Here is a 26,093-nt window from a genome sequence, read left to right on the forward strand (position 1 = left end):
GAGCTACCATAAAATAACAGTGTAAAGCCAGGAAAATGTAATGTGATTCAGCACATGGGTATCTGGGCAACAGCCTGAACTTGTCTATTATCACTGGAGCAAAGAAACTCTATCTCAGTAAGAAATGAGGTGGATCTGTCTGCCTTTCCATAGCCTCTATATTCCAAGCTGACACTGAAACATCCTTCTCTCCTGTTTTTTGTAGGGGGCTTTTTCTCCACCATCTTTTCCAGTCTGTTTGGAACTCGAGAGATGAGGATTCTCATCCTGGGACTGGACGGAGCAGGAAAAACAACCATTCTCTACAGGTTACAAGTCGGAGAAGTTGTTACCACCATTCCAAGTAAGTGAAAACAGCCAGTTTGCCTGTAGCTCTAACATATAAGCTTTGTCAGCTGAACCTGCTGCATGCTTCCTTCAGAAAGAGAAGAACCTTATGCTGTGAGAGCCTTGCACTGGTGTATTTAACAACTTTTTTGCACAACAGTATTACAGTGTGCTATAGAAGTGCTGGATAAAGGGGTATTTTATGCTGCCCTGATTTGACCTTAAGATTGTTGCTGTGGTTTGGAAGGTACATGTTCAGTAAATGCTAACTGTTGACTGGGTAAGTCTTTTGTCTCCAAATAGAGCTCCAGTGATAATTCTAGAGATCATTATTGTGCATAGGATGGTGTCAGTGAATTGTACCTATTTAGTTTCTTGGTTTTTTGACAAGGGTCTGAAGTGTAACAAAACGCAGATGGTGCTTGCTTAAAAAACTAACTGATTTCCCCAGTTGCCACAGCTTTCATACAGCTGTAACAAACATCCAGGTGTGTGTGCAAAAGTGCTTTGCACTTTTGTCTGAGTAACTTCAAGTCTGAGTAACTTCAAAGGCAAGAGACACTTGGCTTTTGAGTCCCTGTCATGTCTCTTGGGTTCCTTCTGAATGGCCACGATAAATTTACGTTTGTCAGGTCTTTTTTACCTGTTAGAAGCCAGCAGTTTACTGTGTCAGAATCCTTTTGCCCTAGGGTTTTGCTTATTTCAGCCTCCATGAATGTTAGGCTCTGCATCCATCGTTAACTTCCCTATGCTGGGTTTCACTGGGCTGGCAGGAAGAAGGATCACATACGTGATGTGCTGTAACAGTACTGCCATCTTCCAGGTACCACAGTGTCAAGTCTTTTTCCGAGAAGTTACTTCTGCTGTGGTCTTACGAGGTGTTGACACGAAGGACACATTTCTTAGTGGTTTATTGCTGTTGGTTGTGTACTTGGTTATCAAAACAGGCTGTTCCTTCAACACTTGCTGTGTTAACACTTGCTCTGTTTCTTTTGGTGATTTCAGGCACACTTCTGCTCATTTTTTAACAACCTTAGCATTTGTTAAAAATCTCTACAATGTGTTGTTATTGTTCAAAGGAACAATTATTTTGAGCCATAGATGTTTGTTGGGGTAACTTTGCAAAGGGCATTAACTTCATTATGGAGCTGCTGAGAATTCTCAGGCCTGAAAACTGTAAACTGAGTGCTGTAACATTCTTCAGAGACATAAAGAAAAATCACCGACTGTGAAACTGTTTAACTTTGTTTCAGCCATTGGCTTCAATGTTGAGACAGTGACATACAAGAATCTGAAATTTCAAGTCTGGGACTTGGGAGGACAGACAAGCATAAGGTAAAAGATTTCTTGAAATCAAAAGCTTAATTATGTCTCAGAAGTATAAAGTTCTTGGAATTCTCATAGCTGGCACGTCTGGAAATTGGTTCTTTTTAAAAAACATCCCATTGTCAGGAGAGCATTTTCATCTGACAGAATTCACCCAGTGAAACCTGGTTTGGACTACAGGTTGGAAAGGAATGAGTGAACGTTTTCACTTATATAGTTTTGCTTTGAACTACTTGTGTAGTTGGCAATTGTGTAGCATTCTAAGAGGGAAATGAGTGATGCAAACCCCAAGAGATATTTCAGTGTTCTTAGTGCAAAGCAAGGAAGTTGAATTCAGGTACAGACAGTAACATTTTTAGCGAGCTTTACAAGTTTTGCAATGAGTTTTTATATGCATAATTGTAGTGAGCTCTTCAGCACCCTGGTATGACCTTTTCATGAATGCTTTCTGAGCACTAGGTAGTGAGGTGCAGCACAGTTAGTAAGTAACATGCAGGTTCCTTCCCTTTTTAGTTTCAGTAAGATAATTCTGAAGAAGGTGGTTTGTTTTGTTCCTTGTTAATTATTTGCCTGTGGGAATTAGTCACTTCAGATTTCTGTGTCCCTTAGTTATGGACCTGATGTCCTGCAGGCTGATTCCCAAATAAATCTGTCCCCAGCACTTCTTTCCCTGGTTTCAAACTCCCCTTTTTTTTTAACCACATCTCCTCCCTTCCCGGCCCTGAGAGCATTTGTTCTGTCTGTTCCTTTTTGTAGCCTCTTGAAGATACCTTCTATGTGCTTCCTTTCACCCAGAGACAGTTTTTACTTCCTCTGAGTAATCTGGTTTTCATCATCTGGCTAAAAATTGCTGCTAGAAGTGCAAATTACATGACTGGGACTTACCTTTCTTCTGCAGGCCATACTGGCGGTGTTACTATTCAAATACAGATGCAGTCATCTATGTAGTAGACAGCTGTGATCGAGACAGAATTGGCACTTCAAAGTCAGAGCTTGTTGCTATGTTAGAGGTAAGAAAACAAGCACTGAAACAGAAATTGAGAAACTAAACCTTTGTTTGCAGCAAATGTGAAATTTTATATAGTGAATTGAGTGAAACTGACCTTCACTTGCGAAACTTCAGCCCTCAGCACAGGCCTGTGCAACACTTGCAACTGAAAAGCACTAAACATGCTGCAGCCATTTCACAGTTCTGTGCAGCAGTGCCTGGGCAGTAGTTAGTTCCATGTAGCCTTTTGGTCATGCAAAAATGTATTTGTCTGCAGGGACAGCTGCTCAGTACCACAGTGGTGGCAAAATTCAGGCCCTGAAGGATTAACAGTAATTAGTATCCTACTATGTTTTGAAGCTGAAGAACAGATGTAGAACAGGTGATGTGAGCAAGAAAACGACTTGAGCAAAATGTTATTATTTATTACCCCCCTTTCCAATTCGTGCAAGTTCTTTGATACACCCTGTTAAATCCAACTACCAGGTTGTTTCATAAGGTATAAGGCATAACCAGCCATATTTTGAAATTGATCCCATGTGGTGTCATGCTGGAATTGAAAGGAAATACTGTTCTTCCACTGAAGAATTTTCTGAAGAACAAAAATCAGCAAACTGAAAATCAGTGAGAGCTGCTGAAGTTTCTTTTCATTCTATGGGGTTTTGATGCTTAAATAAATTGAGTAAAAGTCTCTGCAACAATTTGCATGATTCCCTTTTTAGGAAGAAGAGCTGAAGAAAGCCATTTTGGTGGTGTTTGCAAATAAGCAGGACATGGAGCAGGCCATGACTCCCACAGAAATGGCAAATGCGCTTGGCTTACCAGCTCTGAAGGACCGAAAATGGCAGATATTCAAAACCTCTGCAACTAAAGGCACGGGGCTTGATGAAGCAATGGAATGGTGAGTAACAGCCTAACTAACTATGCTTCATTATAAAAATGTCTTTTACTGTATTTATTAAGACCTGTATGTGTGGAAAGCATGCCTGACATAAGACGGGGGTCCGCAGCGGAAGAAAGAGAAGCTTTCTCCTAAAAGTATTTCAGCATAATTGAAATGACCTTTCAGTAAACTGCTGTAACCTTTTTCCTAGGTTGGTGGAGGCCTTGAAGAGCAGGCAGTGATACACAGTGACCATTGCAGAGCAGTTTCAGCTATATCCATCATCTTTCTGTAGTTGGGTATTTTCAGGCCACAAAAATTTGTAAATAGGACAGATGTGAGTTTGACTCCTGTAATGTGGATGGTTCTCTTGAATTGTAAAACTGAACCAAGTGAATGTCTGTGTACATTATGATACTCCATTTCTTTCTTTCTTTGTTTAAAGGATGTACGTATGTTAATTTGTATCAAACTCCTACTGGCTGGTAAGTTTTTTTGGCACCCCTTTAGTGGTTTTGAGTGGCTACTGTATTTGTGTAATTAAAACACTAATAAAATCTGGAACTGTCACGTGTACTCATAGGTATGTTGCTTGCTCAAGGCTGCTTGCTTACAGGAACAAGTCCAACGGCTGCCAGTTCAAGCAGCCACATAGCTGAACACTTAAAACTATTTCCTTAAGCTGATGTTGTACTTCAGCATCCTTCAGTGCAGATACCCTGTGAGAGTGATGTGCAGTGACAGAGATAAGAGTGTACCTCCAGCTGTTAGCGTACCATTGGTTTTCTGAAGAGAAAATAAACGTCTTCAGTCACCACGTACTGCCCTGACGTGCCAGGGCCATAATTTGAATTTAACTTCCACCCTCAGGAACTGTTATTCCTGTACTCTCAGCTTAGCCAGAAATGACAGTTAAGTCAAGTCGCTCGGTACAGCTGCAGAAACTGGAAGACAAATCAGTGTCAGGATATTTATAGGCATGAACAGAGTCATCACATCAACCCAGCTCTTAAAAAGGAAGTCAAATTTAATATAAAAGATCATGGTGGTTGTCCATTCAACTGTACATAAATATACAGACTTGGAAAAAATTGAAAAGCTTTTACTTGAGATCCTAGATGAAAAGAGGACATGGAAAAATACTAATAAATACAATTAAAATATGGAAATACTTTTTTTTAACTGTAATTAGTTTCTTTAGCTTGAAATCACTTTATAAATTAATCCTTCAGGAAGAAAAAGCCTTTTCATTCCACCATTGCTAAATCTTTCAGTGCATGACTTCGAGTTCTCTTGGCCTTGTAGGTCGGGCGCAGGGATTCTATTTTTCTTTTCCGGGTTTCTGCTTTATTCTTATGTCTCTTCAGCTTCCGCCGTGCAGCGATGTCAGGGTTTGCTACAGTCTAGTGAGAAACAGCTCATTGGTTACTTCTAACTGAACAAGCAACTGTCCTGGTAGACAGCAGGTACTTCCTAAGAAACTACTAACTGCCAAGGCAGTACATGGGTTTTCTTAAGGCTTTGTAAAACTGAGGCTGTTGTGGCAGTTCTGCCCAAGTTTACCACTGCTTTTTAGAAAAGCGGGAAAGCGCAGCACTGTCATCAGCCAGAACCTGCCCAGGAGGCTGCTCTTATAAGAGTTTCTTACGAAGTTTCAGAAATGAAACAACGAAACTCCCAGTTCAGGACGACGTTCTTCCCCAAACTCACCTTCCTGGTCAGCTCTCAAACCTTCAAAGAAGCCCTATTGCATTTTCCTAGAAGATAAAGTGGAATCTTACCTGCAAAGCCCTCTGCTTTTTCCTCATGGCTCTTTTCTGGTTGGCCTGTTTCTGCACAGAAGAAAAGGCAAGTGAAAAAGCCTCCAGTCCGACCAACTTCTTGAGTAGTTCTATGATTTCTTGGGAAAGGTTCTTCAGTGTTGGATCTAATAAAACAAAATTAACTTCCTTAATCTTTTCAGCAATATGGAATGAAAGCCAAAGAGTAAGGATTCCTCTTTACTAAAGGATGACTGTACTGATTCATCTAGCCCCATAGACTGTAGAGATTAGAGCAAAGGCACTTGTGAAATCTGCTGGTTCTTCACCAGCTTTCCTGAGGACCACAAGTGGCACTTCACACAGGGAAGATGTGTGCTTGAAATAATGCTTCTGAGAAGCAAAAAAGTGTAGCTTTTTTTTCAGAAGGATAATGGTATTGCAGAGGTTATTAGAAGTGGTTTGCTGTATGTAGCCACCAGGGCTCTTGGAATAGGCTTTGTTAGAAATAGAGGTGGTTCCAGCCTTGTCAGTCAGCATCTCGGTCCAGTAAGTACAGTAAGGTCTGGTAATGGCTCGGATCACTAGTTGGTTAGAATGTATTAACTGCAATCACTGAGAAAAAAAAAAAAAAACATTGGGGAAGAAGGCTACAGAGATAGATACTAAGGGAAAACAGAGCAGGGCAAATGCCTCAGTCTTCCAACAGATCCCTCTTCCAAGTGCTTGTACAGCCTCCAGAGAAGCTTGTGTAAGGTGCCTGCCTGCACATCCTTCAGCGATGTGTTCCCTGGGCCTACACCCCCATCATGTGATAAAACATCTCTGCAGTTATTCTGAAAAATCATTGGGAGGGCCCTGGTCCTTCTGCTGGCAGAGAAAGCAAAAAGGTGATCTTGATCCACTCACGATACTGTCAGTCTCCACTCTACCTCTTCCAAGTCTCTCTGCTTAGAGAACAAGTGGTAGCCATGGCAGCTGTTTTTAAGTACTTTTCTATCCCTTTTGAGAAGTTTGGACTCAGTGCTGCACACTGGATTTTGATGGCACATAGAAACCACAGATTTAGACTTACATAACTCTTTGTTTGGTTTGTTTGTTCTTTTCCTGACATTGGATTTTGCTTGACTTAACACATCTTCATGAACTGTCTAAACACCAGTGTCTTTCTTAAGGCAAGAGTCTCCTCTGTTAAACAGGAACTTGGTTTGTTTTTCCCCTGCCAGGTGTGATTCTGATCTTTTTAACAAACACAGCTCTCCAGGGAGAAGCAAATGTTGTTGCTCAGGTAGTATCTAGCAGGAGAGAGTGACCTGGACTCATTCGGGAGGAAGGGAGATGTTCTGTACGCCTGCCTGCACACACCATGTGCTGTATTCCCGTGGCACACAGCTCTCTTTCTTTCCCTGCTTGCAGAGGTCACTCTCTTTCAGTCACTGCACACATGCCACACGCTGAAGGTCGTTTTCTCTATGCCAAAAGGGGGAGCTTGAGGAAAACATCAAGCAACCACCACCAACCTGCAATTCCAGCTTGTACAGTCCTTGGCACTACAGTAAACCAAGCTGCCATAAAACAGACCCTGTTTTACATTACAGCTGAAGTATGCTTCTAGCCACAGGGCATGGATCTTCACGCCCTAAGCCTCACAGCACATCTAACAAGGCAATTCAAAAAATGACACTTGGCAACAGCCTTGTTCTGGCTTCCTTAAGAGCCACACTCTGTTCCTCTCATCAGCAAGGACTCCATGAGTCTTGCCACCATGAGTCCACTCTCGATTACTACACTTTTTCCACTACGTAACATGCCCAAGATGTATCCGCTTGCATGGCGGAGTCTGCGTAACCTTCTTCCAGGCTTTGTCAACACATTTTTTTGTTTCAGCTGTCACACGCTCCTCCTTTTCCTCATGTTTTGGTTAGTCTGCAGGTAGGTGAAGTTCACTGATGATGGTATCTGTGCCTCAACAGACAAAAGGAATGAGGGGTGGTGTTCGTGCCAATGCACAGCTTTGACATGCTTTTCTCTTCACTAGTCTTCGTGAGGGAAATCACTTACCTTGCTCTGCATAGGTGCTGTTCAGCTCCCGGTACAGAGGGGTCAGAATTGTTGGAAGGTAGGGCTTGATCCTGTCTTTTCCAAGATCGACCGAGATTGCTCCCAGGAACTTAAAGATGCAGCTTCTCTGAAAAGGAGTGTGTGGGATATTAAGGAAGGTTGGAAGGAAACTGCTTAACTGAACTGCTAGAAGAGAGCTACGTGTCACTGCTCAATGTACAAGGCATTATCTCAGACACCCGCGTCAGAAACTCACTGCTGTTACAAGGTCTTACTGCTGCCAAGTACAGCCTTTAGATGAGACACAGTCCCATGGGATCTCTAAACATGTGAGCTGTGACTCCACTGGCCTGGCAGCTGTTAACACTTTGAACAACAGGCTTGTTCTCGCTGTGTTGTACTGAGGCATCTGAAAGCATGAAAGCTCAACCCCTCTAACTGCACCACGAGGAACCACAGTGCTTTTCTGGATGCTCTCCAGATCGTCCCCTTCTCCCAGCAAGTATGTCTGCACTGCCATTCCCTGCCTGCATAAACCTAGCACTCTTGGGCTCTCAAAGTGAGTGCTCTGCCCCCTTCAGCCCAGTGCCTTTGGGTTTATCACTCTTGCCCCACAAGAAGGCTTGGAGCACCAGACTAACAGGCCTATCCAGAGAACCCTGAACTAAGAACGCTTGTTGTTTCTTTGGCACCTACTAATCCTCACTTCAGCACCAGCTCTCAGCACCCTCTGCAGCTGGTTCCCAGGGAGCAAAAAGCCAGAGTGACACTGTCCTGTGGAAACACCTACCACATCAACAGCACTTGGTCTAACCCTGTTCTTACCTTTAAAGGGACCTTAGGGGAATATGCCGCTTCTCGCTTTGCCATGAGAGAGAGCTTCCTCATTAACCACAGCAATGTGGCTGGCTGGCCTTTCTCTTCTTTGTCTTCTTTTTCTTCCTCCCCCTGAGCAGAAATGTCTTTCTCTCTCTCATCTTCGGAAGCCTCCTGCTCTTCCACTTCACAGCCAAGTTCTCCTTCGGCCTCTTTACCTTCTTCTGAGGCAGGGCCTAGCAAGTAAAGAACTTTGGCCACAAAAAGCAAATTCTTTATAACCTGAAGTGTGAAACCAGAGTAGTCAGTCACTGCAGGTTCCTGCACTGTCAGCACCAGGTGTCCTGATTTTAGCTGGGATAGAGTTAATTTTCTTTCTAGTAGCTGGTGCAGTGCTGTGAGAACAATGCTGATAACACACCGACGTTTTAGTTGTTGCTCAGTAGCACTCACCCTGATCAAGGACTTTTCAGTTTCTCATGCTCTGGCAGTGAGGAGGGGCACAAGAAGCCAAGAGGGAGAAGACAATAACACCTGACTCAAACTAGCCAAAGGGATATTCCATACCACAGCATGTCATGCCCAGTATCTACTGGAGGGAGTATATACAACTGGGGGGAGTCGGCTGGGAGGGACCAATTGCTGCTCGGGCCATGCCGGGTATCGGTCAGCAGGTGGCGAGCAATTGCATTGGGCATCACTTGTGTTTATTAGTTTTTTTCTTTTCCCCTTTTAGTTTTATATTTTCTCCCCTTATTTCCATCATCATCATTAGTAATAGGTTTGTATTATACTTGATTTATTGGACTGTTCTTACTCCATGTTTACACTCAATTCTCCTCCCTATCCTGCGCAGGGAGGGGGTTAGCAAATGTCTGCGTGGTGCTGAGTTATCAGCTGGGTCTAAAGCATGACACCAGGGCGTATAAGAGCCAAGGCTAAATCTGATAGATGAACCTGCCAGCGCAGGAGGCTGTAACAGCTTCCCCCACCGCCATATTTGACAGACCATGTTGCTCTTAACAGGAAGGCCACCTCGGTATCTTCCTACAGTTGGGAAGGTCTTTCCCCATGTGCTACTGTGCCTTTTGAGCTTCAACACTTCCTGAGGCAGGGCTGCTTCTTTTTGTCTTCTCCACATCTGACAGCCCCCAGCTCTCCACAAGATCTCTGACCAGGTTGACAGTGGAGACATACCATAGAATCATAGAATAGTTAAGGTTGGAAAGGGCCTTAAGATCATCTAGTTCCAACCCCCAAACCATCAAGCAACAGTATAAAGGTGGACTACACGCTCTCAGCAAAGAGCCAGGGCTCCAGAGCAGCTGCACGGAGCCAGCACCAGGTACCTGGATCCCTGCTCCAGAATGTGGCTGCCCAACCTGCTCCAGTCTGGGCTGCAGAGCCAGACTCTCCCTGATGGAAGGGAGCCCAGTGATGATGAGGCCCTGCATGGCACCTCCCTTCATGTCCCTGCCACCCCTCAGCCCTTACAGCAGGCTGACACCACAAGGGAGACTTTGCTGGGCCCCTCTGAGACACAGACCTGCTCAGCTGCCCTCAGCACAGAGCAGCGGGTCCTGCACTGTGTATGTGTCCTGAGCCACCACCAGCCACAGTGCTGCTATCCTGACTAGAATGTTAGACTCCCTCCCTCACAGGCCAGGGCCTGTGCTGTGCCCCCTGCAGCCCCAAACACGCTCCTGCTCTTACCTGCTCTCCCAGGGACAGGTCCAGGAACTTGGACTGCAGCTGATGGCAGAATGCAAACGCGAGTTCCTTCATCTGGAGACAAGATAAAGGAGAAGGAAATTATTCCATGAAAGGGAGCCAGTAGCAGAAACTCAAAGCAATGTTTTGCAGCCACCAAAGGCAGTTCCCAGGGGAAGCCAAGGGATTGTCTCAGCACAGCTCCTGTCTGCACCTTGCAGCCTAGAGAGGAATCTTTCTGCTACTGAGAATAAGGCCCCACAGAAGCCCCTTCACAGCAGCAGAGACGCCTCCTCTATGATCACGATTAGGCAGCAGGCAAGTAACTAAAAGAAATGTGCATGGCAAACTGTAACACTATTTTAATGTCCAGCCAGGGAATGGGCATGGGCAGGGGGGAAGGAGTAGCACAGACCTTTTTGTCCAATTCAGCAGTCAAGAAGACTGTTGACGCACACAGCTCTGCTGATGTTTTTTTCCTCTTCCCTGCTTTTCTTTCCCTCCACTTGTTGACAAGATCTTCTGGCTTGTAAGATGCAAACAGCAAGCCAAAGATCTCAGTAGCTGTCAGCCAAACCCAGCTGTGAGGATACCACAGGTGAGACTGGACATGACCTGGAGGAAAGAAAACCTCCTTCAGCACAGCTTGGTGAGAGCAGAAAAATAACCAGGTCCCTCAAGAATTACCACAGCACATACAACAGTAAAAAGGGGAAGAAAATGAACCATGCTCATCTGTTCAGAACATATGCAAAGACTTCATAGCAACTCTATCCAGTCAAAGCAGAGTGGCTAAAAGCTACAGGTAACCAGATGTCTCCACAGTGACCAGGCCTTCTTGAATGCACCCATAGCACTTCCAAACATCCAAAGACAGGGCCATTGCTGGAAAGTGATGGCAATTGGGCAAGAAAAGTGGGCATGGCACAAAAAGACACTTGCTCTGATCCTGGCTGACAAGTCCTGTTTCTGCAGCAACTGTAGACCCCCTCAGGGACTTGGTGCCACAACTCACCTGCCCATGATGTCTGGGGACTGGCTGCTGTGAGACTCGAGTGAGCTGACCCTGCTGCAGATGGTCAGATCAAACCCCTGGACAAAGGCTGAGAGTGCTCCAGAGAAGAGATGGAGTTGCCTTCTTGTCTTGCCTCTGTCCAAGCTGCACATCACAAAGCAATCCAGGCTTTGTAAGGGTTATCTCCTGTCTCACTAAAGGCACCTGGCAGGCTCAGCTCTTTGAAGACATTAATCAGCCAGATCCAGGCTGCCTGATAGCAGCAAATGAAGCAATTAAAAACAAGGCAGCAAAATGCCAGTAAGCCAGTCTGACATTGTACAATGTCAGTCACAGAGAAACTGCTTGGATCAAAACAACCTCCAGGCTTTAACATCCTGGCAGACACACAGTATTTACTGCACTTCTACCACGTGCCATCACCTGCTGGCTGGTATGTATGATCTCATCAAGAAAAATCTCATCTTCCCAGGAGAACTGAATGTTTTCATCCAAAAGGATGTAATTATGGTCAAACATGCAGCAGTTTGCAACTATTTGCTCTTGAGATAACAGAAAATACTTCCCAGCAACTGAGACAGAGGGTGTCTTGTTTTCATCAACCATGTAACCTTTTCCATTAATATCTTCTCTTTCATTGCCCTGTAATTGCTATGTATTAGCATTGTACAGCACGCAACCCTTGTAGGATGAAGTCTGGTTGTTTATACTGGGGTGTGAAAAACCACGTATCACACAAAGAATCTTCGTAACACAGCCATAATAATTCTTGATACTTACCCCAGATATTGCTCAGAACATCACTGTTCTTGGTTAAGTGAATCAAGTTGCACTCTGTGATTAGCTTTGTTACCAGCACAAGAAAGCTGAATAGCAGCCTATCTGCAGCCTTCTCCTCCTCCTCTTCAGTTATCTAATAAAATCATCAAGTCGAGAAAGATGCTTATGAGAACCAGAAGACAGTGCTTATTTACCCTACTAGATAAATTTCAGATCAACCCTGCAAAGAAACAAGACTGACTTGTACCCAGTTCCCAAAATAAACAGAAGAGAAGGAGTTCCACTAAAGCATTTCTTCTGAGGACTCCATGCAGGAGATTGCTATTAGAATCATTCTTCTTGTTTTATATATAGACGCTGCTGTAACAAACTGTTAGGTTTCTAAATGCAAGTAATTACATACCTTGTATATCATTTATGTCTATATATGTATTTGTGCACATTTGATTCTCATTACTAGAGCCAAGCTGAGTGCAGATTAGCCCATGTCACCTGGGAAGCCCCAAATTATTAAGAGAACACTGTGTGCACTGTGGTTTACTAAATCGCCTTCAGGTCCTCCCTCACCCTGCCTGCAGTCACCTGCTGACTTGACAGAACTGGTCAGTGCTTTACCCACATGTTGTAGCACAGGGGGTGATTACACTGAATTTCTCCTCACTGCAGCTATTTTATTTCCATCCCTTATCAATTTACATACTATGAGGTGGTTCTTTCTTGTTCAGCATGTTGCCCTTGCACATTAGTAATATACATGGCCACTCCCCAGGCGCAGCACTGGGATCCCTTCGGGATTATCACATGCCAAGCAAATCTAAGGCAGCTTTGTTATTCTGAGTTAACCATGTGCACTAAAAAGGTTTTCCGTAAAACAAAACTGTGGTGTCAAGTACAGGAAGGGAACTCCTTTGAAAATTAAAGCTGTATGTAACACTGAACAAAGCAGACAGTCACAAGCGATGCACTCCTGACCTTCCATGCTTGCACAGACCAAATGCTGTCAGTGTAATCATCTGGCTGCTTTCCAGCTAAATGGATTCTAACCCACCCCAATGCACCTGTGCACCCTGCTGTTCTTTCTGATGGTTTTTATAACTCCACTTTAAACAACAAACAGAAGTCCCTCTTCTGCCACTGCAGGAAAGACCAGCAGCTGGGAAAGCTTCATCAACGTACATGATGCTGCATGCTGTCACACCAAGTCGTACAGGTGAAAAACAAAAGCCTGAGACTTGAGGGCTATCTCAAGAACTCCTCCTCTCCACAGAGACCCAACAGAGGCTGGGGCAAGAAGCAATGTATTTGCTGGTTACACAGTATAGCTGTAGGCTCAGGCCAGGTGGCTTTGCAAAGTTCCTTTGCCCCTTGTGTTGGGACACATGACATCAAATTTGGGCTTACAGACAAAAAACATACAGTTCTAGACCAGCGAAGCTCTCTTCAGATCAAAGGGGTGTGTTCCATGTCTTCCCTCAGTCCCAAATAGTAGGTCCAACTGTTAAATCTCTCCTACACTTCTTCCCTTTTTTCCATCTTGTTAGTTGTCTTTCCCCAAGACTGACACATGGGAAGGGTACTTACGTCTTCAAATTGAACCGGGTTGATTTCTTTTTCAATCAACGTGAGGACAGCTTCAAGCCGCCGTTCAAACCTTACCCCATCCACTTCAACAAACAAACCACATGCCTGGGCAGCCAGCCTCCTGTGGGAGCTCTGCCAAAAGAAAGGGTAACAGCCCTTGTTACTTCTTGATAATAAATCCTGCAGCTCCCATGCACAGAAGCTGGCAGCAACCTTTACTTTTGCCTGTAGCAACAGCATCTTGACAGAAGCTGGTTTCCAGAGTACTAGTGAGAAAGGAGTTGCTGCCAGGGAAGTTGTGTGGCAGCTCAAGTTATTCCTGGCAGCACACCCTAAAACTGAATGCTGAAAGGCCTTTTCCAGTCCAGTTCCCAGCTGCAAAGCTCCGGGGCCTACTTTGCACTCTTTGATTCTTCACAATGCCACAGGTGTCTCACAGCTATAAACCACAACTGAACATATTAGAGATGAAAAGGATGATGTGTTGCAGAACACTTACTCCACTAGTGTAGAGGGACAGAACATGAGTCCACTCTGAGAATAACTAAATACCCAGGCACCCAGACCAAATGGGAGATTTGTAAGACCAGGTTTGCCACCTTCTAGCTGCTGGTGACAAAATGAAGCAAGTCTGAGCTCAAGCAGCACAAAAAGCCAATTACTGCAATCAGAAGAGCTCTAAGGAATTTGCTCAAACCTCTACCTTGAACAAAGACTACACCTGGTAAAACACTGGACTCAAAACAGGAACTGTTTGAAAGCAGCACAGTGCAGCTGGGAAGTCTCTAGGCTGACTACAGCACCAGCAGTTCCCTCCATTTGTGTAGCTTTATGAAGCTGTATCATTTCTTGCTCTTCTTACTAGCAAGAGCTATGACACTGAGCACAGCTTTAAAGAGCTCTTATTCTAAGCTGCGTCTTGCTTATACTCCTTTAGTAGAACTACTACGTCAGGCACAATTGAACCCACCAACCTACCAGACCTAATCCTAGCGATCTCTCACTTGCCTTAACCTTAGTCAGTCCCCAAACAGAGGTCAGACCCAAAGAATACCTTCTTGCTGTGAAACCACTCTGTGACCAGCGAAAGCATCAGATCTTGTTTTTCATTGTTTATCTTACTCAGGAGAGATTTACACGTCAAAGCCGCCATCTTTTTGCATTTGGCAGAGTCATCATTTATCATCATCATACAAAGAGAGAGAAAAAACAGCCCACAGTATTTGTGGAGGAGATCCTAGAAAGAAACAACCATTAGTCAACCACGGATCCCAGAGGAGCTCCTGGCATTTAAAGGGGAAAAGAGGGGTATTTGTTGCACCACATACAGGAACAATGTCAGCCCTGAGTGAGGTACACACCACCCCTTTAAGATGAACTTAAAGGACAGGTTGAGCCAATTGCTGGAGCACACAGGGAGCAGTACAGCAACCCCAGCCCAGCCCTGCTCTGACTCTCAGCTGCTAACACGTCCCTGGGAGAGCAACATGTCAAAACTTACAGAGCATTTTCATGCCCAGCTCTCACTGAAGCTGTCCCTCAGCACTGCAGCAATCAGCCCAAAGGTCCTTCTCTCAGAGACAGCAGCTCTTTGCTAGTTGACAGAGTTGCCAAGGAACCAAGTTGAGATACTGTATCTAATCAGATGGTGGTGAAGCACAGCTTACTGTGCAGAATTTCTCTTCCTTCCTCCCACATTCTTGCTTGATTGCACTTCTCTCAGTCCCCTGAATGCACACAGTCAAGCTCCAGCTGAAGAGCTTGAAGGCAGTTTAGCATTTTGCATATGTTATCCTGCATAGATCATGGTTATTTTTTAGCTTTCTTTTTGATACGCCCCACTGAGAAGCTCTCTCTCACCAGTCAGGCCAACAAACAGATACGGTACCTCACATACCAGTTCAGTCAACCATCTCTCATCAATGCTGAAAACCCCCCACAAAGAGAAAACTCTAGACTTCACTTTCTATTCATGCCCCACTTCCTAACAGTTGTGTTTCTTCCTGGCATAAATCACCATCAAGTTTATCCAAACCCCAGCTGACTGAGCTTTATTCTAATTGCAGACTGAGCACATTAGATAAAGAAGAATTGCAGACTTTCCAGCATGTCATTTCTCTTTTGGAGCAAAGACAGGTTCTTTAGAGATAAATGAACGTTCTGCTCATGATAAGAGATTGCAGGAACTACCAAGTGCTTCCAAAATAAACTGTTCTGAAAACACTCTTACTGAAAGCTGCAGTAACTGTTTGATGCTTGGAACACTGAGAGGTGCTTGTTACCTTTGGGAATGTGTCAAGGAGGTATGCAATCATCTCCAGTGCGGATTCCCTTCCAGTTTCATATTCATACCTGTGAGGAAACAATTAGTGTTTAGGGCTGGGTTAATACTCTAGAAAGTTGCTAACAATTCACAAGAATGGCATGTGCCAGAAACGCACACTGATAGGGATCTTTCTGCAACAGCTACCAGACCCAGTCTGGTACTTCGGAGAAGAGAAGCAGCAGGCCCATCAGCTCCATCTCTAAGAATGGGCACAGCGGGACACACAGGCCAAAAAGGGCTCCAGCTAACTTGAGCCAGCACAGCTGCACCGTGCTATGCTGCTGCGGAACATGGTCAGCTACTGTCACCGAGAGCAAGGTGGGGGTCATGCTCAGGTGGAGGTTTCAGGCACGGTGCTCCGGCTGAACTCATGCAGTTGATCTCAGCTGTGCCTGCAACTGCAGTTGTGACCACTGCCATGGGACAGGCGTCAAATAAGCACACCTTCCTCTACTCTTTCTGGATTTTCCAGTTCACCTGGTTCACAACCAGCGGAACTGGCAAACCACTAAGAAACAAAAGAACCTTTGTTTTCAAAGAAAAACAAAACCAGCTGTGAAGTAGGGAAGAGAAAAAGGACTTGCTTTATCAAACAACCTGTCTCTGTCTCCTCATCAACAGCCCTTTGGCACATATAGTGGCCACTAAAGTCATATTTAAGCAACAAGGTTCTGTTCTGACAGAGATGTTGGGACTATAAACTCACTCCAGTTGTGCGAGTATGAAATCCAGATTGGCTTTCAGCTTGTCACCAAGGGGGTAGTCCAGAATATATTTTAAGTAAATCTGGAAAGAAAAAACACCACCACAGAGAGGAATTACAAGAAACGTTCACAAAAGCTTGTAAAAAGGTTATGAAGAAAATTTAGTCATGGAGCAACAAGTTTATGAGAATCATCCCTTTCATCCTGTTCCTATTACACCAGAGGCCAACAACTGCTTTCAAGCTCTGTGTTCAGAACAGGACCTGCGGGTGTTTGACATATGCCAGATCAGTCTTTAGAGTATTACTGTGATTTGCACAGGCTTCTGTTAAGAGAGATTCTGCATCCTTCAGAACTCATCCTGTAACTATGGAAATGCTCTATTTGGTTATGCACTGCTCCTGCTGCATCTGTATCCCAATGCTTGAAGTGAAGCAACCAATTCTGCCCTTTTGATTGCTTTTATTTTGGAAAGAATGAAGAAGTAGTAGGAAGGAATCATGGATTTGTGGTAAATTCTCTTCTTCTAGGATTCAGAAAAGGGCATGGCTCATCATTACATGGGCCTAAAAGCTTCCAAAGGAGGTACCATGTCACTGCTGCTGAGCAGCTCTCGCCCTGTACTTGGCACTGGTGAGGCTGTACCTTGAATACTGTGTTTGGTTTTGAGCCCCTCACTACCAGAAGACATTGAGGCGCTGGAGCACGCCCTGAGAAAGGCAACAGAGCTGGTGAAGTCTGGAGCACAAGTCCTGTGAGGAATGGCTGCAGGCACTGGGGTTGTTTAGCCTGGAGAAAAGGAGGCTCAGGGGAGACTTCGTTGCTCTCCACAACTAGCTGAAAGGAGATTGTAGTGAGGTGGGTGTCATTCTTTCCTTCCAAGTAACAAGCTGGGCAAGAGGAAATGGCTTCAAGTTGTGCCAGGGCAGGTTTAGATTGGATATTAGGAAATATTTCTTCACCAAAAGGGTGGTCAAACATTGGAACAGGCTGCCCAGAGACACTGTTCTGTCACCATTCCTAGGTGTACTTAAAGGATGTGTAGATGTGGTGCTATAGGCAAACAGTCTGTGATTCTGCTATGCATCGGTCACAAGAACTAAAGCCAGAGAGGTAACCAGGGAAAGAAGGATTAGTAAGAAGGGAAAATGGGGTTAGGGGTTCCGCAGACCTAGGGCACATATCTGTGAGAGCTGGGATGGCCACACTAAGCCCTCTAGCCTGTTAAGACAGCTGGAAAGAACATAAGATGACTCCATTCTACCAACCTGTCTGCACTGGACTCGTACTGGCTCACTCTGACCTGTGATGGCCAGCTGGGCAACTTTCTTCAGCACATCATCAATTTCAGGGACAATCAGCTTCCTGGATAAAATAGCCTAGAAATGTGAAAGCACAGCTGGAGTCATCATTTTGCTTGCACAGCATGAAATACAGTATTATGAACTGGGGCTGCACTGGTCTCAGGTAGTACATTAACACTGACTTTTTCACACCTTCAAACATAGCCAGAGCAAGTTAAAAAAAAAAAGGAAAAGGTGGCTTATAAATCCGTATCTGTTTCTGTTTCTTTCGGCTGACACAGAATATCCTGTCTAATGATCACAGATGTTGATTCTTTAGTAAAAACGTCCTCAGATGCAAACAGATCCTCATATGCATGTGTATAAAACAGCCTCCCAAAGAATTTTAGAATGACAAGTCAAAGAGGAAAGCTTTAATGCTCCCTCCTCCTCATAACAGAACTTTAACAGCATTCTGTGGCCTGTTCCTGACATGAGATAGGAGGCAGAATCACTGCCAGCCCAGTGGCTCACAGAACCCATACATCTGCTGCACAGAAATACCTTGAGAAGGCCAAAGGCAGTGGCTTGGCGTGATGAATCATAAATGTCTTCTTCAGCAAAGCCAAGCAACACTTGGAGCTGTTTGCTTGTTATCTGACTCTTTGCGTTCTTCACAAGTATTGTTACACACTACAAAATCAAATTGTACATTGTCAATACACATGCACTGCCATAAAACACAAGCCTACACCAAAGCCTGACTTGTTTGTACCACTTAAGCTTGAAAAGACAAACTGCTGCTCTGAAACATGCAGCAAACACTGTTCTCATCACATTTTCCTTTCAGCTGGCAATTTTGAGACAAAAACTGAATGCAAGCAAATATACAAATTCTGACTTGTCCTTGCAATGACTGGAGATGCTCACAAACATGAGCCATGATGCAGGAACACAGTTAGGAAGAGAAAAAATTCTGGCACTGGCATTCAGCATGAATTACTGTAACTTCCCCTTATGATCGTGAAGCTGTAACTAATTCAGCAAAGCATTTAGAAGATATCTACAGGAAGACACTGCAACTGTAGGAGTAGTTATTACTACCAATAATTGCCCTCTTCCCTTGTCTCACTTCAGTTTGCCAGGGCTTACTCCAATAAATCATGTTAAAAGCAAGCTATCCAAGTACAATACTGACGCCTCTCAAAAGACAGGGTGGTAACAAGATACTGTTATAAAAGAAGAAAGAAGGCAAATATGCCTCTATAGAAACACTTCTTCAGATCCAAGCTGTGCATTTACTGGGGGTAACTTTCTTTAAGTCTGCACTTGGGAAAGAATCAGCAAGGCCACACTTCCCTCGCTACCTTGGGATCTCCAGACTACCTCCTCCAGGGACAGCTGCAGGAGGGATCTGCAGTTGGAAGAATCTCATTCTACAAAGTTAATCCTCAAGTAGGAAAGAGCAGAGCTGGGTCTGACTTACTTTGAAACAGCTCACAACCAGGTGGAAATTCTGGCCTTTGGCTATTCCTGTCTTGGCAAATTCTTTCAGCAACAGGAAAAGCTGCTTGATCAGTGGCTCCAGATTTGTACTGACAGAAGGCAAAGGGAACTTCAAAATCCATACCAAGGACTGCAGAGCCCCAGTTATCACCTGTAAGAAAGAACCAAAGGACAGCACATGGGTACAATGACAGTGAAAGAATACTTTTCTCATTCTGTTACAGACAGGGCAGGCTATCTGCAACTGTGGTAAAAGGCAATTAGCTAACAAAATCAACCTCTTTCAAACCATTTGTATGTAATACAAAGGGTTGATCAGTTCTAAACCCACTATCTACCACTCCCTAATTCTCTAACTTTGATTTTACTAGGTAAAGACGTGCTGAGGGCAGCCACTCTTTCTGAAGTGGAGGTGCCTTCAAGGCATAGAAGTTGCTCTGCCAAAAACCCAGGTCACCTGAAATCCCTGCTCCAGGTATCTGATAGCATGAGGCATGCCTTCCATTCCCAGGGAACTCAAGGTTTAACAGTTCCCCTTCTAGGATTTCACTCAAACCTAATACTGCCCAAAAAGGAGGCTGCCTGTGGCACTGGGAATAAAGACATTGAAGTCTGATCAAAAAAACCCCACAGTTGTGACAACACTGCTTACAGCAGCCACAGGACTTCATGAACCTCCTTCACAGATAGCCTATGAAGTCTGCAAATTCCTTGTATGAACATGTTCCAGGAGAACTGGTCCATATTTGAATCTGCAGCACTAGGGGCACACCATTCAGTCCTCCATCAGCAACAATCCTTCCCTTCCCCTTGGGATAACATGTCTTCAGACCACTCAATCTGCACATCTATGAAACCACCTTTGAAAACTGGATGGTTTTCTCTTCTCTTGCAGATCAACTGCAAGATGACATTTGTGGGCAGGACCTTTCATAGTAGAATAGACAGAATAGCAGATTCTAGCTCAGAACTGTACCTTGACATCCATAGATTTCAGGCAGTCTAGAAGCAGCTGAACAAAAGGGTCTAACATTTCCAAAGCATGCTCCTCAGAAGAATTTACTTTGGACCTCTTCAGGCTCATGTGCAGCAGCTGGAACAGAAAACACAGGACATTAATCTCAAAGTCAGGCTGGGACTCAAGTAAGTCATGTCCCACATTGTTTCAGGTTATGGTAGAATTAATGCCATATCCCATTCTAGTATCTGCAACAAGCTGAGCACCCTAAGAGGTATCAATGGAGTTATCACATGCAAAACAAAGTTAAGGCTAGTGGCTGTGTTGTTAACACAATATATCCACAACACCTCCCTTTGAATACTCTTAACAACAATTCTGATTGCAAAGCTTTCTATCTGAGGAGATCCTTACCCGAAGCCCTGAATCAACCAAGATATATGTGTTAGTCCTGCTGCTGACACGTGCTTTCTGCCCTCCTCTCATGGGAGCGGGCTGGAGCAGCAGGCAGCTCTCTGGTTGCAGACGAGGATCTGGAGGAGTGGCAACTTCTTTTCTGCAAAGAAGAATATTCAGATTTCAACCCTCTCCACAACAAACTTACTGCTGGGAGTGAAGAGAGCTGGACTGTGCTCAGCTGCTACCCACACAGCAAGCAAAAGGAGGTTACAGCCAGAACACAATGAAATAAAACAAACTTGAGAGCAGCGTGACAGATGGGACCCTCAGACTTGAGAACAGTATCACTAGTACGAAGATAACACTGATTTGCATAACATCCCCATTTTTTCCCCCCCTCAGTGGACAGACCAGCTTTAGCAGTTCCTTCAAGCAAATGCACCTCCTGCCACTGCCCACTGCAATTCATTTACTGATATTTACTTCAATTTCTGATGGCTTATAAAATCCCAAGAAGTCTGCAAACAGCTTTCAGATCCTTGAGCAAGCTGGCCTAAATAACATAGGAAATGCAAGACACCCAGATCCAGCTCTGAGCAGTGACACCACCAGAGAGGAAATCCAATGGCTCTCCTTGACTTCACCAGCACCAAAGTGATCAAGTGTCAGCCCACAGTTCCTTTTGTTCCTGACTCCATGAAAATGTCCAGGATCCCAAACACCTCTTACATACCTGTTTGTAGCTCGCTTCTAAACACCGACCCTCATCGCTTCATCCAAACACCCAAATGCATATACCAGCTTAGCAGATGGTGACAAACCCTTGCTGAAGGCCCTGAACACTTGCAAGAACAGACTTCTATGAGTTCAGCAAGTGCTCACTCCCATTTCCAAGCTTTCTCCTTGCCCACTGACTGCCCAAGTAATTCACTTACATTGAAAACAAAAGGCAAACAAAAGCAAGGAAACTCTCACACATTTGATCAGTTGGATTTGAGAGCTGCCACTTCTGCAAGCAAACCTCCCAGCTGATAACAGATCACCCAGACAACATCCTGGAACTCACCTGGCCTTCTCAGTGAGCAAAGGCAAGTTTTCACTGATGAGACCATGACTGAGCAGGAGAAGGGACTCTGCGTTCATGTCCATATTGGAGATCAGCCCTTGCATGATGTGACGCAGTGCCTCATGCACCTTCCGGACTATCTTCAAGCTTGTGGTGCTCTCCAGAATCTGCAAAGGCACAACCATGAGAATCAGGAGGGCAACATGAGGGAAATGGTTTGTGATCTGTATTCAGAAATCATGGGAAAAGTCATAACAATTCATCTCTCATCTCATGCTGTCCTACATCCCCATCTCTGTACATGAACAGCATTCCATCATCTCAGCTCTCCACCAACATGTCTCCTTTTCTCTCCAGTCTCTTCACAGCCTTCAGCCTGTTTAACTGTGGCCACCACGACACTTCAGAGCTCATAAGCAAACCACTGGACTCTATTATTGTGTCAGCTTGCATTCTACTCAGAAGAACTCAACTCCGAAAAGTATTTACTGCACATGGACAGACCCTGAATACATTTTGGTGACATTTCCTTCAAGATCAAACCAGAGAGCAGCCCTGCAGGACTTTGGAGCTCCAGAAGAAACAAGAGTTGGCAGAGGGAGAGGGCATGGAGAACTCATAGTGGGATTTCTCCTCTCTAGCAGGGGTTGAAAGCTTCCCAGAATGCTATTTACATCTTATGACCTGGGTGCATTACTGCTTTCCAAATAAAAAATGGGAACTTAAAGCAGGATTACATAGGTAATTTCACAGTAGCCACCTGGAGGCTCTAGAGTTTCTTTTAGACCATACAGAATTTAGGGCGCTCAGAGTTACGAAAGACACTGGCTGACTTTTCCTTACCTCTTTCAGTGGCAGAATAAGTTTTGTCATCTGGCCCTTTCCTATGAACTTTCCAAGTATTTCATAGGAATCATAACTCTTGTTCTTGCGCGCTTCCATGACCTTGGAGACAATTCCCTTCACTTCCTTCTCTTCAGCTACATTCCCAAACAACTCTTGGTTGAAAATCTTTGGAAAACAGGCAAGAGAAGTGAATGAGAGGAGCAGAAAAGCAAAGCCAGATTGTCCAGTAGCAGCAGAACACCATGATTCTTCCCCACTAACAGAAGAAAAAAGTTCTCCAGGTTTCCCACAAATCATGTCTACATTTCTTTTGTCAACACTGAACACCCCAGTTGAAGCACACCAGATGAGAATGCTTACCTATGGTGGTGTGATACAAGGCGGTCTGACTGTAGTCAGACCAAAACATCCGAATATACCCCATCTGGGTGGTCATCTGAGCTCCTGGGCTCCCTCAACCAGATTGACTAGATGTCTGTTGACTTGTTCAGCCATTTAGAGTACAGAGAAACATAATCAGTTACCTTAATCTTGAACCCATTCCCTCCCAGGATGCAGGGCTCAGGATACAGCCCCAGATATACTTTGCATCTCTACAAGCGGTCTGCTGATGCCTCTTTCTTTGCAGTACACACACATAATCAGTCCTGTCCGCTGTCAAGTCTGAGAAAATCTACACAAAACCTTCTCCTCCCAGAACCTGCCCCAGGCACTTCATGATGCTCTTTCCTTCAATCTTGAATAATTTTTACCTCAATCAGGATATCTAAGCAGGGGTCCAAATCACCAGCACTGAGCCTGGTAGTAAGGCCCTTCAGTAACAGGTTCACAGTGAAAGTCAGCACATGGAGCTAGAGAAAAAAAGAACAGATCATGCCTCCAAACCCATGCATAGAACTCTTTAATAATACTGTATGGGGAAAATACCATAGCAGAGACATCACAACTCACACACTGCGCTTGAGCTATCATTTTAGGAAAAAAAAGTCACTGGGAGGACACAAATCCCTATACTGGCAGCAGGAAGAGGACACCTGCCCCTTCACAGACAGAAGGGTTGGAATCTCCTCTTTCCCCAGTGCTCTTACTGGTATTTTTAGGCTGGGCTAATCAGCACTTTCACTGTTATAGCAGCTAGAAGCTCACACTGTTCCACTGTGGTAATTCACACAGAAAATTATTCTTAACTCCAACCACTGTGGAAAAAGGAAATATGAATTAATAGAGCCTTGGCTCTGGATCTAGGAAGCAAGACTTCAATTAGCATCACCACATATTGCCTGTGCAGTCTCTGCGGCAACTTGCCTCAGATGATGCTTAGTCATAATAACTGTATTGGAAAGATTTCCACTAATTCTTACGGGAATTAGAAAGTCATCCTTCACCTCCATATCTAAACTCTTCATTGGAAAAAATGGAGATCTTCACTTCTTCCCTGCTTAGACTCCAAGTTCTTTGGGTTCAAACCCTCATCTGCCACTTGGCATTATGAAGACATCAGTAGGCAACAGCAATAGCATTTAGTCATATTGTGCAAAACAATTTAAGTAGCACTTTGGATTCTCCTCCTAACACATTAAAAGAACTCTACAGAGAGCAGAAGAGGAAGAATTTCAGCATTACCTGGTATCCATGGACAAGAGTGGACTGCATCTCTTTTAAGATGTACAGAAGGTACTGCACTCCCAGCACTTCCATGATTTTAGTGAGGGTGTTGCGGGCAATGTCCCGGATTTCTTGGAATTTGTTCCTCAGGAATGTGCAGACTTTCAGCAGGATGCTGGAAAGAGAGAGAGACAGCTTAGTTCACCCCCACACAGCGTGGAACTAATTACACTGCTAGCCAAGGAAACTGCTTTTCAGGGCTGTTTCACAACCTGAGCTATGCCCAAAGGCAGCCTTGCAGAAAGGCCTTATAGTCACACACACACTTACTGTCCTTCAAGACATTTTACCAACTGTCCGTTTTTTCTGTACATTATTCTTTCCCCAGATCTGCCAACCCTACCTCTGCGCCTTGCTTCCCACCTCCAGTCTTATTTAAGGATTTATCAAGTTCCTTTCAAACTTAGGCTTTACAGAAGTCAAATCCTGACAGAAGGGAAAACTAGGAAACCACGTTTCCAAGATAAGTATTTAAGGATTGTTAGAACGCCCCTCTTGGATTTAGCTTTGTACTTAAGGACAGCTTGAGAAAGGTGCCTGCAGTCATTCCCAGAACAGCATTTACGTTGCTCCAAAGGGATTTACCTTGGCAGGTTGGCTTCCATCACTTCTTTGGGAAGACACTGCATCATCCTGACCATTGCAAAAGCTAATGGAATACGAACTACCTCATCATCATTCACAACGTTGGATTTCACAAGCTTGTGTTCCTCATCTCTTTTAACCTTTTTAAGAGAGCAAGACACAATGCACTTTTAATATACATAAACAATTCTGGCTTTTTCTCAACAAACTCTAGATGAGGCCAACAAGGCAAGCTCCTATCCTCGGCTGACTATGGAAAAAACCCAGACATCTAAAGGACAGGTGAGAGTAATCCCTGTGTTTTCAATACAGAAACTCAGCTGGGTGCTAGCAAGTGGCTGAGAACTTTTCAACAGTCTGCACAAAGTGAATTGTTCCACTTGTGCGGTTCAAGCCAGTTCTCAGCAGGGAAGTAAAGACACCACACCCACACTGTCCAGAGCGTCTGTCAGCAATACCCATGGCAAAACAAAGCGGATGAAGCCTCTTTTGTGTTTTCAGGTGGTTTCTCTCCAGTTTGTGCCTACTTTTTTTCATGTGCTGCATTTCCACTGGCTCTGAATTAGCACCCCAATCTTTATAGTAGCAGCACAGCCTGTAAAAAACCTTCCCAATGCCAACTCCTCACCTTTGCAGCAATACACCTGTGCAATTTAGGCAAGATGTTGACTGTAACTGTATCTTGAATGTGTTTGATCAGACACTCCAGCTCCTCTTTATTTCGGGGTAAGAAAGAAACAGGTTTGGTCACTTGCTCAGCATCTTCAGATGTCTCAGCTGCTTGCTCAGGTTCTGCCGGCTGCTCAGGGAGATTCTTGCTTTTCTTCTCCTCAACCACCTCTTCTTCCCCTTCACTCTGCTCCAGCTCCATGGTTTCTTCAGCTTCCACTGCTGGCTCAAGGTCCATGGCAGCAGCTTCTGTCAAGCAGTTGCCAAAAGCATATGTAAACACAGGAGGCCAAAAAATCTAGCCCTTACAAGAGGCTCTTGCGATAGCTTTGTTCTAGACAAAGCTGCTACTTATCATCAGTGACAGCAAACAGAGTTGTTTTACTGGGTACAAAAGCTCTGGCATGCTGGTTTCTGACAATCACCCCTCAGGGCTAGGCTGATTCCCTGCACATTGAGCAGTTAGTGTTTCTACAGTCAGGAGCAGAAAGCTCACCTTGGTTGTCAATGGTCACAAGCTGTTTTTCAAGTGTTTCATAGTCAAAGTGAAAGGCTTCCAGCACTGTCTCTAACAAGCTGAGGAAGGAAAACATGAAGGTTGATCAGCCCTCTGCACGAAAAGGAGAGGCTGCATACACCAACACACAGAAAATCTAAACAACCGCTTTTTGGAACACTTTGGATTCAGTGACACTGCAGCAGCATAAGGAGGTTTATCCTGAAATAACAATCCAGGAAATAAAAACTGATTGCTTTTCAGCTAGATGCATTCTGTGACCTAGCTCTATGAAACCTCACAAACAGTGGTACTGGAGCGCTGGACATGTCCCAGGAGTGGG

General features: G+C 44.5%; 2 protein-coding genes across 2 annotated transcripts in view; one reads left to right on the forward strand and one right to left on the reverse strand.

Moving 5' to 3' along the window:
* Window positions 1-210: 210 nt before the first annotated feature.
* ARL1 (ADP-ribosylation factor-like 1) lies at window positions 211-4,094 on the forward strand. The gene is made up of 5 exons (XM_010018655.1): window positions 211-343; window positions 1,581-1,662; window positions 2,552-2,663; window positions 3,364-3,542; window positions 3,736-4,094. Exons 1-5 carry the CDS (start codon window positions 253-255, stop codon window positions 3,764-3,766), a joined length of 495 nt encoding a protein of 164 aa, XP_010016957.1. The 5' UTR covers window positions 211-252; the 3' UTR covers window positions 3,767-4,094.
* Window positions 4,095-4,533: 439 nt separating this feature from the next.
* Window positions 4,534-26,093, reverse strand: part of UTP20 (UTP20, small subunit (SSU) processome component, homolog (yeast)) — a gene marked incomplete at its 5' end in the record, with an annotated part of 33,479 nt that continues 11,919 nt past the window's right edge. Inside the window, 23 exons of the mRNA XM_010018656.1 lie at window positions 4,534-4,927; window positions 5,306-5,451; window positions 7,346-7,472; window positions 8,171-8,443; window positions 9,875-9,946; window positions 10,287-10,486; window positions 11,667-11,799; window positions 13,248-13,379; window positions 14,302-14,484; window positions 15,530-15,599; window positions 16,280-16,359; window positions 17,546-17,656; window positions 18,125-18,253; window positions 19,047-19,217; window positions 20,043-20,159; window positions 20,439-20,580; window positions 21,490-21,656; window positions 22,333-22,500; window positions 23,088-23,186; window positions 23,959-24,115; window positions 24,586-24,725; window positions 25,214-25,503; window positions 25,751-25,830. Of these exons, the coding sequence (XP_010016958.1) occupies window positions 4,772-4,927; window positions 5,306-5,451; window positions 7,346-7,472; window positions 8,171-8,443; window positions 9,875-9,946; window positions 10,287-10,486; window positions 11,667-11,799; window positions 13,248-13,379; window positions 14,302-14,484; window positions 15,530-15,599; window positions 16,280-16,359; window positions 17,546-17,656; window positions 18,125-18,253; window positions 19,047-19,217; window positions 20,043-20,159; window positions 20,439-20,580; window positions 21,490-21,656; window positions 22,333-22,500; window positions 23,088-23,186; window positions 23,959-24,115; window positions 24,586-24,725; window positions 25,214-25,503; window positions 25,751-25,830 (3,343 nt within the window). The remainder of the gene's footprint in view (window positions 4,928-5,305; window positions 5,452-7,345; window positions 7,473-8,170; window positions 8,444-9,874; window positions 9,947-10,286; window positions 10,487-11,666; window positions 11,800-13,247; window positions 13,380-14,301; window positions 14,485-15,529; window positions 15,600-16,279; window positions 16,360-17,545; window positions 17,657-18,124; window positions 18,254-19,046; window positions 19,218-20,042; window positions 20,160-20,438; window positions 20,581-21,489; window positions 21,657-22,332; window positions 22,501-23,087; window positions 23,187-23,958; window positions 24,116-24,585; window positions 24,726-25,213; window positions 25,504-25,750; window positions 25,831-26,093) is intronic.

The sequence above is a fragment of the Nestor notabilis genome, unplaced genomic scaffold (assembly GCF_000696875.1).
Source record: "Nestor notabilis isolate BGI_N333 unplaced genomic scaffold, ASM69687v1 scaffold17127, whole genome shotgun sequence".
In the NCBI taxonomy this organism is placed as follows: Eukaryota; Metazoa; Chordata; class Aves; order Psittaciformes; family Psittacidae; genus Nestor; species Nestor notabilis.

Excerpts from the sequence above, each read along its gene's own strand:
- ARL1 (XM_010018655.1), top strand. The coding sequence starts at position 253 with ATGAGGATTCTCATCCTGGGACTGGACGGAGCAGGAAAAACAACCATT. Across the intron at positions 344-1,580 it reads AGTTGTTACCACCATTCCAA|CCATTGGCTTCAATGTTGAG; the intron begins GTAAGTGAAAAC and ends ACTTTGTTTCAG. Across the intron at positions 1,663-2,551 it reads GGAGGACAGACAAGCATAAG|GCCATACTGGCGGTGTTACT; the intron begins GTAAAAGATTTC and ends TTTCTTCTGCAG.